General features: G+C 45.5%; 1 protein-coding gene across 1 annotated transcript in view; it reads right to left on the reverse strand.

Moving 5' to 3' along the window:
• Positions 1 to 11,944, reverse strand: part of FAM83A (family with sequence similarity 83 member A) — a 29,156-nt gene extending 17,212 nt beyond the window's left edge. Inside the window, exon 1 of the mRNA XM_043979672.1 lies at positions 11,465 to 11,944. Coding sequence (XP_043835607.1) covers positions 11,465 to 11,944 — 480 coding nt within the window. The remainder of the gene's footprint in view (positions 1 to 11,464) is intronic.
• Between the last annotated feature and the right edge of the window lie 581 nt (positions 11,945 to 12,525).

Genomic DNA, 12,525 nt, shown 5'->3' on the forward strand with positions numbered 1-12,525 from the left:
TGTGATGTTGGGCAGGTCTTCTAACTTCTCCAACTATGAAAAGGGAGATTATACTTGTCCCAAATCCATGATGGGCACATGGGGGGAAAAGGAGGCCTCCCTAACTAGCATTTATAGAGCTCTGAGGTTTGCAAAGCTCTTTATAAATATTCTCTCATTTGGTCCTCACAACAACCCTGGGAGGGAGATGCTACAATTATCCCCATTTTACAGATAAGGAAACTGAGGCTGAGAAAAGGTAAGTGACTTCCTCGGGATCACACATCTAGTGACTGAGGCAGGATCTGAACTTGTAGGTCCAGCACACCACCCAGCCACCTCAAATGCTACCCCTATTTAGAGTGCTTCATGGTTGACATTAAATGCTTGTCACAACAGTCTGGGGAAGTAGGGAATACAAGTGTGATGATTTCTCTTTTGCTGAAAAGGTAACAAGCTCAGAGAAATGAAAAAATGAATTGGCTTAAGTTACCCAGGTAATGTCAAAGGCACCTCGGGATAATGCTGGGCTGCAGTCAGAGGGACCCAAGTTCAAATCCTCCTGCCTCGGATATTTCACTTCACCCTGGTCTGCCTTAGTTTTCTCATCCGCAAAACAGAGATAAACTATCCCTTCCCAGAGTTGTTGGTGAGGATCAAATGAGATAACTGTTTGTATAAGAGCTTTGCAAACCTTACAGGTGTATAAATACTCTTATTCAAATTCAGGCCTTCTGACTCTCGGGGTCCCTGTGGATGGATGTAAAGGCATTTTTTAAAAAGTTATAACTGTTCTAGGCAGATTTCAGAAAACCTAGAAAGACTTTCATGAGCGGATGCAAAGTGAAGTGAGCACAACTAGGAGAAGGTTGTACACAGTAACAGCAATATGGTACAATGGTCAACTATGAATGATTTGGCTGGTCTCAGCAATACAATGATCCAAAACAATTCCAAAGGACTCATAATAAAAAATGCTATCCAGCTCCAGAGAAAGAACCAACGGAGTCTGGATGCAGATCAAAGCCTACTATTTTTCAATTTCTGTATTTTTTCCCATGGTTTTTTTCTCACTGGGTGCATGTCTTCTTTCACAACATAACTAATATGGTAATATGTTTTACATGATTGAACATGTACAACCTATATCAAATTGCTTACTGCCTCAGGGAGGGAAGGAAAGAAAATCTGGAACTCAAAAATCTTTACAGTGAATTTTTAAAATTGTCTTTATATGTAACTGGGGAATAATATTATTTTTTGTGGGGCATGAGGGTTAAGTGAGACAGAGGGATATAGACATGGACATGCACAGAGAGCACTTGGTGGAAGGCAGACTATTTCAGAATTAAGCAAGTCGATGATATGACTAATGAATGGAGGAGGAAGAAGTTTTAATTCTGTAAAGGAGAAGAGAGGTAGGGGACTTGAAATAACAGCCTGGAGTGAGGAAGCCCTGAGTTCAAATTCAGCCTCAGACATTCACTGTGTAACCTGGGCAAGTTATTTGTCAGTTGCTTTGTTGGGAAAATGGGAATAATAATAACATCTACTTTCCAGGGTTGTTGTGAGGATCAAATGGAATAATACTTGTAAAGCACTTTGCACACCATACAATGCTCTTAGTATTATAATAGTCATTATGGAAAAAATTTGCAACATGAACTAGACATACCTGGGAGAAGGCTCAGGGAGGTGGATGGGTGATGGTTTATTGCCAGAAAAACAATCACAAAAATACCACTGTTATGGTACACATTGGACCCCAAAGTGAAGACTCTCCAGGTGCCTCCTGACTGAATTTGATTTCCTTGTATTGTTGGAAATCCATTCATCAGCCGCTTCTGGAGGGACCAGAAGGGGCCAGGTTGACTTAGGTCTGAACGGGCACTACCAAATGCCACTTGGGGCAATTTCTGATGCCCCTCTACCTCTCCAGCCCCTCCTGGGGCTCCTCCTCTTCTCCCTCCCTCTCTCCTCTTTCCCTTCTCTCTTTTGCTTGTTCTCTATTTTCTTCCTCTCCTGTTTTAGGGCATGTTTTCACTGGAACTGCTCTGATGTCTCTGTAGGTGTCAGTGTCAAAAGTGAAAAGCATTGTCAAAGAGCAGGGACATGCAGTAGGTGACAGACCAGGTGTACAGGTAGCGGTGAGGGGCAGAACTCACTTCGTGGGAAACAACAACCAATCACAGGCAACGATACATCGGTAGGCATACGCAGACTGACATCGAGACACAATCTATATGGATTAATGTATGGACAATGGGACATGGAGAGATGAAACAGACACGCAAGCATCTGAAGGCCTCATAAGGAAATCGCCACCATGACTTGACTTGCCTTCTCCCTCCATCCCTGTGGTCCCTTTTTCCCATTGGTGAGTTATTCCCAGAACCTCCATTTTGAGGAGGGCCCAGGACAGGCATCCTTCATTCCCTGTACTTTGCCACCAAACATCATTTAGTGTTTACTTCTTCTACTCTTCCCTTCCCCTGCCAAACCCTTCTCCCCTTTTAGCTTCCTTGTATGTGTTGTCTTCCCTTATTAAAATAGATCCCTGAGGGGGCAACTAGGTGTCACAGTGGATAAAGCACTGGCCCTGGATTCAGGAGGACCTGAGTTCAAATCTGGCCTCAGACACTTGACACTTACTAGCTGTGTGACCCTGGGCAAGTCACTTAGCCCCCATTGCCCCGCAAAAAAAAAAAAAAAATAGATCCTTGAGAGACTTCTTTTGTTGTTGTTTCTGTATTTGTATCCCTAGCTCTTAGCACACAGTGCCCGACACCTAGTGGAAATTTAATAAATTCTTGGTAATGTTCAGAAAAGGGACTTTTCAGTATCAGTTTTCAGAAAAGGGACTGTTTCTATTTGCTACTAGAGGAAAGAAGAGTAATGTATTAAAGTTGAAAAGAGATGAATTGGGGCTTGATGTTGGGGAAAAAAATTCCTAACCAATGGTGCTATCCAGAAGTGTGATGGGCAGCCTTAGGAGGCAAAGAGTTTCCCCTTACTGGAACTATTCAAGAAAAGACTGGATGACCATTTGGAGATATTGAAGGGGAAATTCGTCATTATATGAAGTCCTTTTCAACTCTGAGTTTCTGGGATTCTGTGATAGACAGAGGAATGAAATAAATACACAAACAATGTACATACACAGAGCTATGAATGGACACACACACACACACACACACACACACACACACACACACACACACAGACATGGATAGACTCAAGAAAGGAGGTTGCATATCTCCAAAGGCCAAAGAGAATCCAGGAAAACTCATTTGTGGACTCTCTTCCCCAAGACCACATCTTCCAACTTGTTACTACCCACTCAGAGGCCTCTGTCTAATGCCTCTCATGGAGAGATCTAGTGCACTTCAGGAGAGTCTATTATGGGCGGTGGGAAAGAGTATTGGATTTCAACCAAAACTCATTTCTATTTCCAGTTCTGCCACTGACTTTTTTTTTCTTTTTTTTTTTTAGGGCAATGGGGGTTAAGTGACTTGCCCAGGGTCACACAGCTAGTAAGTGTCAAGTGTCTGAGGCCAGATTTGAACTCAGGTCCTCCTGAATCCAGGGCCAATGCTCTATCCACTGCACCACCTAGCTGTCCCCTGCCACTGACCTTCAACAAGTAATCATTTTGTACCCATTTCTTTGCCTCACTCTGTGCTAGGTGTTGGGGGCACAAGGACAAAAATGAAAGTCTGTGTAACCTTGAGGCATCTAAATTCTATGGGGGACATAATTTTTTCAAATGTAAGTGAGAGACAGAAGGACAAAAATTAATAGTAGGTAATTGGGTTGGGGAGAGGCGGGGATACTGAAAGCCAGAGGGATAAAGAAAGGCTTCATGAACAAGGTATTGCTTGAGCAGAGTATTGAGGGAAATTCTAAGAATTCTAAGTGGTGGAAAGGAGGTAGGAGGGCATCCCAATCTTGGGGAATTCTCAGGGCAACAGCAAGAAAGTCGTTTTGACTGGACTGTGGAGTGAGGGAAGGGGAGTTAACATAGAGGGTTTCCTAAAAGTCTGTAACCTATTAAGACTTAAAACTGCACCAAATAAGGTTGAAAAGGTAGGTTGGGACCAGATTATGAAGGGCATTAAAAATTGCACAGAATATGTTTTCTTTTGTTGTTATTCAATCATTTCATATGTCCGAATCTTCATGACTCCTTTTAAGGTTTCTTGGCAAAGATACTGGACTGGTTTGCCATTTTTTCTTCAGCTCATTTTATAGATGAGGAAACTAAGGCAAATGGGGTTAAGTGACTGGCCCAGGGTCACACAGCTAGTGAGTGTCTGAGGTTCAATTTGAATTCAGGTCTTCCTGGCTGAAGACCCCACAATGCACTACCTAGCTGCAACATGGCTAATATGGAAATATGTTTTGTATGACATCACATGTTCAATCTATGTGTTGCTTGCCTTCTCTCTCTTTTTTTTTTTTTGTGGGGCAATGAGGGTTAAGTGACTTGCCCAGGGTCACACAGCTAGTGTCAAGTGACTGAGGCTAGATTTGAACTCAGGTCCTCCTGAATCCAGGGCCAGAACTTTATCCACTGCACCACCTAGCTGCCCCTGTTGCTTGTCTTCTCAGGTGGTGGCAAGTGGGGCTGGAGGGAGGGAGAGCATTTGGAAACTCAAAATTTTAAAAAAATTAATGTTGGGGGGCAGCTAGGTGGTGCGGTGGATAGAGCACCGGCCCTGGATTCAGGAGGACCTGAGTTCAAATCTGGCCTCAGACACTTGATACTTACTAGCTGTGTGACCTTGGGCAAGTCACTTAACCCTCATTGCCCCACCAAAAAAAAAGAGAAGAAAAAAAAGAATGTCAAAAATTTTACATGTGATTGGGAAATATTTAACAAAATAAATACATATATATTTTTAAAGGAAAAAACGTTATATAAGGGAGTTTGTCTTTGAGCCTAGAGGTAATAGGGAACCACTGGAGTTTACTAAGCAAGAGATGGGCACTGTTCAAAAGCACATACCTGTGCTTTAGTTATGTAACTTAGCCAATTTTGTATGGAGGATGAATTAGAGAGGAGATGTGAAGCTTAAAAATCTAACTATGATGTCTAAAAAATCAAATGTGTGGTCACCTTAAATTAGAAACTCATAGTACCAATCTTTGGGCATTAAGTATTTATTAAAGTATATTAGGGATTAGTAAAGAGAACGTGTAGAGAAATAAAGAGATTTGTCTACTCTCTCTATTCTGCCTACCCCTGCTGCCAACAGCCAGTTCGAACAAAAAGGAAGAGTCTCAGTCTCCTTGAGCAGAAGCCCTCTGCGGTCCGGAAGAGGGCAGTCCCCACACATAGCTCCAAGCTAATTGACTGGTCCATTGATAGACATAACTTCTGGATGCCAATCTGACCTTGGAAATCTCAGAAAGGTCACCTCATGCTTTCTCCTCACGGCAGAGCTGCCCTGGTTCTCACAATGTCTTTCTCAGCAGGGTGGTGGCGCTCTGATTCTCACAGAGAGAAACCAAAGAGGCCAAGTGGGAGTTTTCTGGTAGTCCAGGCAAAGAGATAAGGGCCTAATCTAGACCCTGTGTATTTAATTGGCGGTGCCATGAATCACTTCATCTTCCTGTGCCTCAGTTTCCTCATCTGTAGAATTGGGATCATATTACTCATACCTCCTCCCTTGGAGGGTAGATCATGCATGTGAAAGCCTGGGTAGCCATGGAATGTCATAAAAATGAAAGTTCAAATATTTAAAAAATGTTTAAAAGTTGTTTTAACATGTAATTGAGAGAAATATTTTTAAAATAATTTAAAATTTTTAATTTTAAATATTTTTAAAATAAAAAGGAGATTTCTCATTATACCCTGAACACACAAGTCAGCTGGTATTACTTGAGGCCCAAGAGGTGCTGCTCTTCAGACCAGGGAGGGAGCTCTGGATGTATGTGTTCTTTCTACTTCCCAGGAATTTCCCCATGGAAACTTGCCCCAGGGGCAGTCTGGGGAGCCCGAAGACATCAGGGCTTGCTGGCTTTGCCTTCTGGTGGTCAGTGTGCATGGCAAAGATGCAGTCACTCCTTAGGGGGGTAACAGATTAATCATTAGATTCCATTAGTTCACTCTGAAGCATTTTTGTGACCTACTTGGCTGAACTGCCCTTGGGTAGTTGGCACAGAACTGATGCCAGCTCATCAATGCTCAGTGGCTATGTATGACAGGAGAAGGCTGGTTCTGGGATGTTTTTCCCTTCATAACTGTGCCCTCTGATTGTACCCTGCCGGTCACCAGAGGTCCTGTTTCCCATCATCAAGTCAACAAGCATTTATTAAGTGCCTACTGTGAGCCAGGCATTCTGCTAAGAGTTGGGGCTACAAAGAAAGGGCAAAAGACAGACCCTGCTGTTCAGGAGCAATATGTCTGAGGGAAATGGGTTGGTCACAGCACGCTCTATGCCAGGTGCAAACCAGGCACCTATGGGCTAAATTGGGGGTTATCTCAAAGGGAAGGCGTTAGGATGCAGGCAGACTGGGAAAGGAGGACCGCAGACGGTGGGGTGGGGTGTGGGGCACAGCTGAAATGTAGAAATGAGCGGGGAGAGCATTCCGGGCATGGGGAGATGGCCGGCAAAAAGTGCTGGAGCTGGGGGATGGAAGGCTAGCCAGGAGGCTGGTCAGGGTCTCTGTATATGTGAGTAAGTGGGGTTGGGGGCGGGGCGCGGGGGGAGACAGAGACACAGAGAGAGACAGAAGAGACAGAGACAGAGAAGAACGGGAAAGCAGGAAGGTCAGGGATGGGGGTGACCTCATGGACAAGTAGAGGGGCAAAATCACGGGGGCAATCGCCACTGGACTCTGGGGCAGAGAAGGGCCCCTTCTATGGGGAGGAGGCCTCGAGCAGATGCCTCCTCAGAGGCAGGAAGTTCCCTTTTGCTGGAGGAGGGGAAGGGCGGAGGGAGGGTGTGTTTCAAGACCTGGATCGAGGGCTTTATGAGTGACTGGTGTTGACACCACTAGCCCACAGCACCTACAGGGATGACTTACGTTTCTAGACCATTTTAAGATCATGGCTGGGGTAGGGCGGAAAGAGGGCCAGCCTGGGAATCAGGAAGGCCTGGGTTCAAATCCACCTTCTGGTTCCCTGAGCTGGGACGGGTCACCCGCCATCTCCTCACTTCCGGCATTTGATGCAGCTGCCCCCGGTGCCTGGAATGCTCCCCCTCCTCATCTCTTCCTTTACATCCCAGCTAAATTCCCCACCTTTTCTGATCCCCTTTAATGCTGATGCCTTCCCTTTGAGACTACCCGCAGTTTATCCTGTATGTCTCTTGCGTGTACATAGTTGTTTGCATGTCGTCGTAACCCGGGGTGACTGGGAGCTCCTTCAGGGCAGACACTCTCCTCTGCCTCTTTTTGTATCCTCGGGACTTCACCCAGGGCCTGGCACAAAACAGGCGCCTTCAGCAGGTCTCAAAGGCTGTGAGTTGCGCAGAAGGGCCATTGGTAGAGGGAGTCTTCCTTACCTGGCCGTTCGCTGCACTGAGCCTGCCCCTATTCCACAGAATCAAAGATCTGGGAGGACCTCAGAGGGCATCGGGTCTAACTTGAAGGAGAATTACCTCTACAACGTCCCCCCAAAGTGGCCGACCCGTCCCCATTTATTTGAACACCTCTGGGGATAGGCCACCACGGAGATTTAAAGGCGGAAGGTCATCTACTCTAATCTCACCCTACGGACCAGGAAACAGATCTAGAGAGGCAGAGGCTCGCTGAGGGTAGTGTAGTGGACACAGCGCTGCACTTGGAGTCAGAAAGGCATGGGTTCAAATTCTATCTCAAACAGTAGCTGCGTACCCTGTGAAGGCAAGCTAATTAATTGCTTGAAGCCTCAGGCTCCTTATCTGTAAATAATAGCACCGTATCAATGGATTAATAAGCCTTTATGAAGAGTTCAGAGCTGGGGATGAGGCAGCTAGGTAAGGTGGTACAGTAGATAGAGTGCTGTACCTGGAGTCAGGAAAACTCATCTTCCTGAGTTCAAATCCAGACTCAGACACTAGCGTGACCCTGGACAAGTCACTTAACCCTGTTTGCTTCAGATTCCTAATCTGTCAAATGAACTAGACAAGGAAAAGGCAAACCATTCTAGTATCTTTGCCGACAAAACCCCAAATGGGGTCATGAAGAGAGTTGGACCTGGCTGAAAACAACTGAACAACAACAAAACTAGTTGGGGATAGAAAAAAAACACAACAAAAACAATTCCTGCCATCAAGGAGCTTAACAAATTTCTATAAATAGGCACATGCAAGATACATGCCAAGTAGAGTAGGCAGAAAACAACCTTAGAGGGGAAGATTGTAGGAGCAGAAGTTGGGGGCTGGAGGGTAGAGAAACCAGGAAAAGTTCACTGAAAAGCAGGGCCTTGGGGGCAGCTAGGTGGCACAGTAGATAAAGCACCGGCCCTGGATTCAGGAGGACCTGAGTTCAAATCTGACCTCAGACACTTGTCAGTTACTAGCTGTGTGACCCTAGGCAAGTCATTTAACCCTCATTGCCCCCCCCAAAAAAAATAATAATAATCAGGGCCTTGCCTGGAACCCTGACAAGGTCGTAGTGGGACTCACATTACATTATACACATTAAGATGATTTGCAAGCCTTGAAGTGAGACTACTAATTAGCAGAGCTGGTATTCAAAGCCAGGTACTCAGACCCCAAAACCGGTCTGCTCAATACTTATACTGAGCCTGGGTCTCCCTAAGGCACCTCTCTCATCACTGCCTCCAGTGCCACAACATTTTTACTCCGCATTTTACGGATGAGGAAACTGAGCCCTGGAAAGGTTAACACGTTTGGCCAAGGTCATACAAGAAAGTTAGTGACAATGGAGCCGGAAGTCAGACCTCAGGCCAGGCTCTTGACTCCCAGGTCCAAACTGTCCCAAGGGCACCATTCTCGGGGTGCTCATGTGTCAGCACCCAATAACGTGGTCACAGAGATATAAAACAGAGCTGAGATAAATCGTGGTGCCTTGACAAGCCAAGGAGCCGCCCTCTATTCCCATTCCCATCTCCACCCCCCAGATGCCCTGAGCCAGCTTCTCCAATAACAAACCAATAATAAATTACTTTTATATTGTACTTTAAGGTTTGATCTAATTTGAGCCTCACAGAAACCTTCCGGTGTAGGTTACTCCAGCTATTAGCCCCATATTATGGATGAGGAAACTGAAGAGCCTTAGGGTTCTAAATATTTGCCCAGAGAGAGAACTCAAGTATGAGACTGACCTCAACATGAAAAGCAATTGCCAAGACCTATGTTAGGGATGCATGTCCTCTTTCCATGAGTTACTGTAAACTGCAATCATTTAAAAGGTGGGGCTTAAACAAGATGATTTCTAAGGCTCCTTCCTGCTCTGAAACCAATTTGTATGACAATCTTAGCCTTGGGGGAGAGAAGGAAAGGGAGGGAGAGAGAAAAGGAGAGAGAGAGAGGGAGGGAGAGAGGAGAGAGAGAAAAGGAAAGAGAGAGGGAGGGAGGGAAGGAGAGAGAGGGATAAGGAGGGAGAGAGAGAAGGAGAGAGGGAGAGGGAGAGAAGGAGAGTCAGAGGGAGGGAGAGAGAAGGAGACAGAGAGAGACAGCGAGACAGAGAGAGAGAGACAGCAAGATGAAGAAAGATGCAGAATGACCCATCCTCTCTAAAGAGGACAAATGTATTTCATGATTAGACATATACAGTGAAATGATCCTTCTTTGCACTCTCTCCAGAATCATATTCAGTATAGATTTATGTGGAAGGACACTGTTCTCATCAATCAATCAATATTGATTAAGCACCTCCTATGGATGTGGCGCACACTGTGCTAAGCACTGGGGATACAAAAAGAGGCAGTCCTGATATCACTATCTCCTATCACAGATGGAATGAATGTAGGGCACTGGGTGAGGAGCTCTGCTGGTGCCTGCAGTAAGCAACTGCTGCTGTCCTGTGATTTCTCAAGTGATTTCCCCAACTACCTGTCATGGTGTCTGAAATTCCACCGTTATAAGTTATTTTGGGGGATCTTAAAAGGATCTAGCATATGTATATATTTGTATATGTATACATATATACATACTACATATTTAATATACATATAATAGCTAATATTTCTATAAGTTGGACAAAGTACTTTCAGTCATCTCTTTTTGTCGTCACAAGGGCCCTTTGAGGTAAGTGTCACAAGTATTAAAATCCCTATTTTGAAGGGAATTGAGGAAAGTGCCTTGCTCAAGGTTGACTACCTAATAATTATAGCTAGCATTTAAATAGCACTTTAGGGTTTGCAAAGCATCTTACAAATACTCTCTCATTTGATCCCCACAACACCCCTGGAAAACAGGTGCTATTATTATCCCCATTCTACAGATGGGAAACTGAGGTCCAGAAAAATGAAGCCAATTGCCCAGGGTCACACAGCCATTGTGTGGTAGAGGTGAGACTTGAACCTAGGTCTTCTCTATCCAAGACCTGCTCTTTATTCACTACAGCCCAGCAACAATTTGGGGGCATGTAGGCTTTGAACTGACTCGGTGGAGATAACATAAAATGATAAATTTTCTAAGTGTCCAGCATGTTGTCCTGAAAAAAAATCAGAGGGTCTGGGACCGAATGCAGGTTCAGCTACTTACTAGATGTATGACTTTAACTTCTCTGGGACTTAGTTTCCTTATCTGTAAAATGGGGGATTTGTAATAGTGATCTCTAAGGCCCTCCCCAGTTTCAGATCCTATGAGTTCTAAATCAAAGGGCCTTGACTTCCTATTGCATGGTGGAAAGCACACTGGATTTGGCATCAGAGGACGTGGGTTCGAATCCTGCCTCTATCACTTACTATCTGTGTGACCTTGGGCAAGTCACTTCCCCCAAGGCCTTAGCTCCCACCTGAGCTCTATTACCCCCAAGATCCCTTCCAGTCCTAAATGGAGGATGCTTACATTCAAAGCTCCTCCCTTGAGGGTCAAAGGGCATGCTATGTGTCAAGTACTTTGTGAGCATCAAAAGTACTGCATAGACTTGAGTTTGTCTTTGTAGTGATATTCTTTTAGCACCACCCTGCTAAGCAACTGAAATTCCCTAGGCTAATTAACTCAAACCAATCAATCCATACCAATCAATCAACTCACACCAATTAAACAAGTGCCTACTGTGTACCTGGCACAGGAGGCTAAAAAAAGGAAAAAAAGAAAAGAACACGAAACTGTCTCTGCCCTCGACGAAATTACTTACACTTGATCGGGTCAGGAAAACAGCTTACCATGAGAAACCACAGTGGTCAAACCAAGTTGAGCTGACAGAAAGAGGCTGAGGCTACCGGAATCAGCAGGCTTCAGTGGGAAATGTGCCCCAACACCTGTTCTAAGTCCCATTCCCCTACCCCCCACACATATATCCTGCAAAGAACAAGGACCTGACCCCCTGGGCCCAAGGAGCCCCCCTGCATTCCCCTCTCTACCTGGCTGGTCTTGCTGATGCAGCGGCGGATGAGGTCCCTGATATTGTTGTGCTTGTCTGTCTGGAAGTACACAGTAGCGCTGGACTTCTCCTTCAGATAGGGCTTCTCGGTCTTGCTCCAGCTCTGCAGCAAGGCTGGCTCACTGCCCTCGGACAACATGGGGAAATAGGTGCCAGACTGGAGAGAAATGGTGTCATTCACCCTTGGGCCCAGTTCTCCCTCCACAGGGGGCTCCTTGGCATAATAGGGCTCCTTGGCATTTTCCTGAATATACTGAGCTTCCACAGAGGACAGGAAGTCCACCTCCCCTTCTTTGCTCAAGGCATTCTGGTATGACTCTGGGCCCCCATCCAGAAGAGCATCCATGGCCACCCTGGCACTTTCATTGTGACTAAAATCAACCTTGTTCAGCTGGCTCCATTGGTTCTTGACCTCTTGAAGGCGTTTTTTGATCTTGCCCACAGGTCTTGACCTGCGCATTCTTCTAAGCTGGAGGAGGAGACTTTTCCCCAAAAAGCTGAGGGTTTGACCAAGGAGACCAGAGCTCTCCTCCCTGCTCCCATGCAAAGAGAGTTCTGGAGTTCACTTAGGTGGGCCAGGCAGGATCAGGCAAGAGAGGAGGAAGAAAAGGAGGGGCTGAAAATGAGTGTGTATGTGTGCCCTGGGAGCAGACAACCTGTCCAGGGCTTGTAGGTAAGCGTACTGACACACCACCCTCTCACACACATGTCCAGGAAGTGAATTTAGTAATGCATTTAAACAATGGTCCAGATAGACCAGAAATCTGGAGCCAAGTGATTTCCTTATCTGCAAATAAAGGACTCACGCCCTACCCAGCAGGCAAAGGGGAGAATCTGTCTTCATTTCTCTGTTGAAGTTAGTAATGGAATGATTTCCTCTCCTCCCCATAGTGCCTCCAAAGTTGCAACAAGTCCTGCTTTCAAACTCTATTGCACAACTTGCCTGACAATCTCTGAGTCTGAAGCCCCTGGGGCCTTTGTTACAAACCTAGCTGTCACTCTCAGGTATTAATGGACCACTGAATGGCCTTGACTCATGGG

Source organism: Dromiciops gliroides, chromosome 1 (assembly GCF_019393635.1).
Source record: "Dromiciops gliroides isolate mDroGli1 chromosome 1, mDroGli1.pri, whole genome shotgun sequence".
NCBI classification, from domain to species: domain Eukaryota; kingdom Metazoa; phylum Chordata; class Mammalia; order Microbiotheria; family Microbiotheriidae; genus Dromiciops; species Dromiciops gliroides.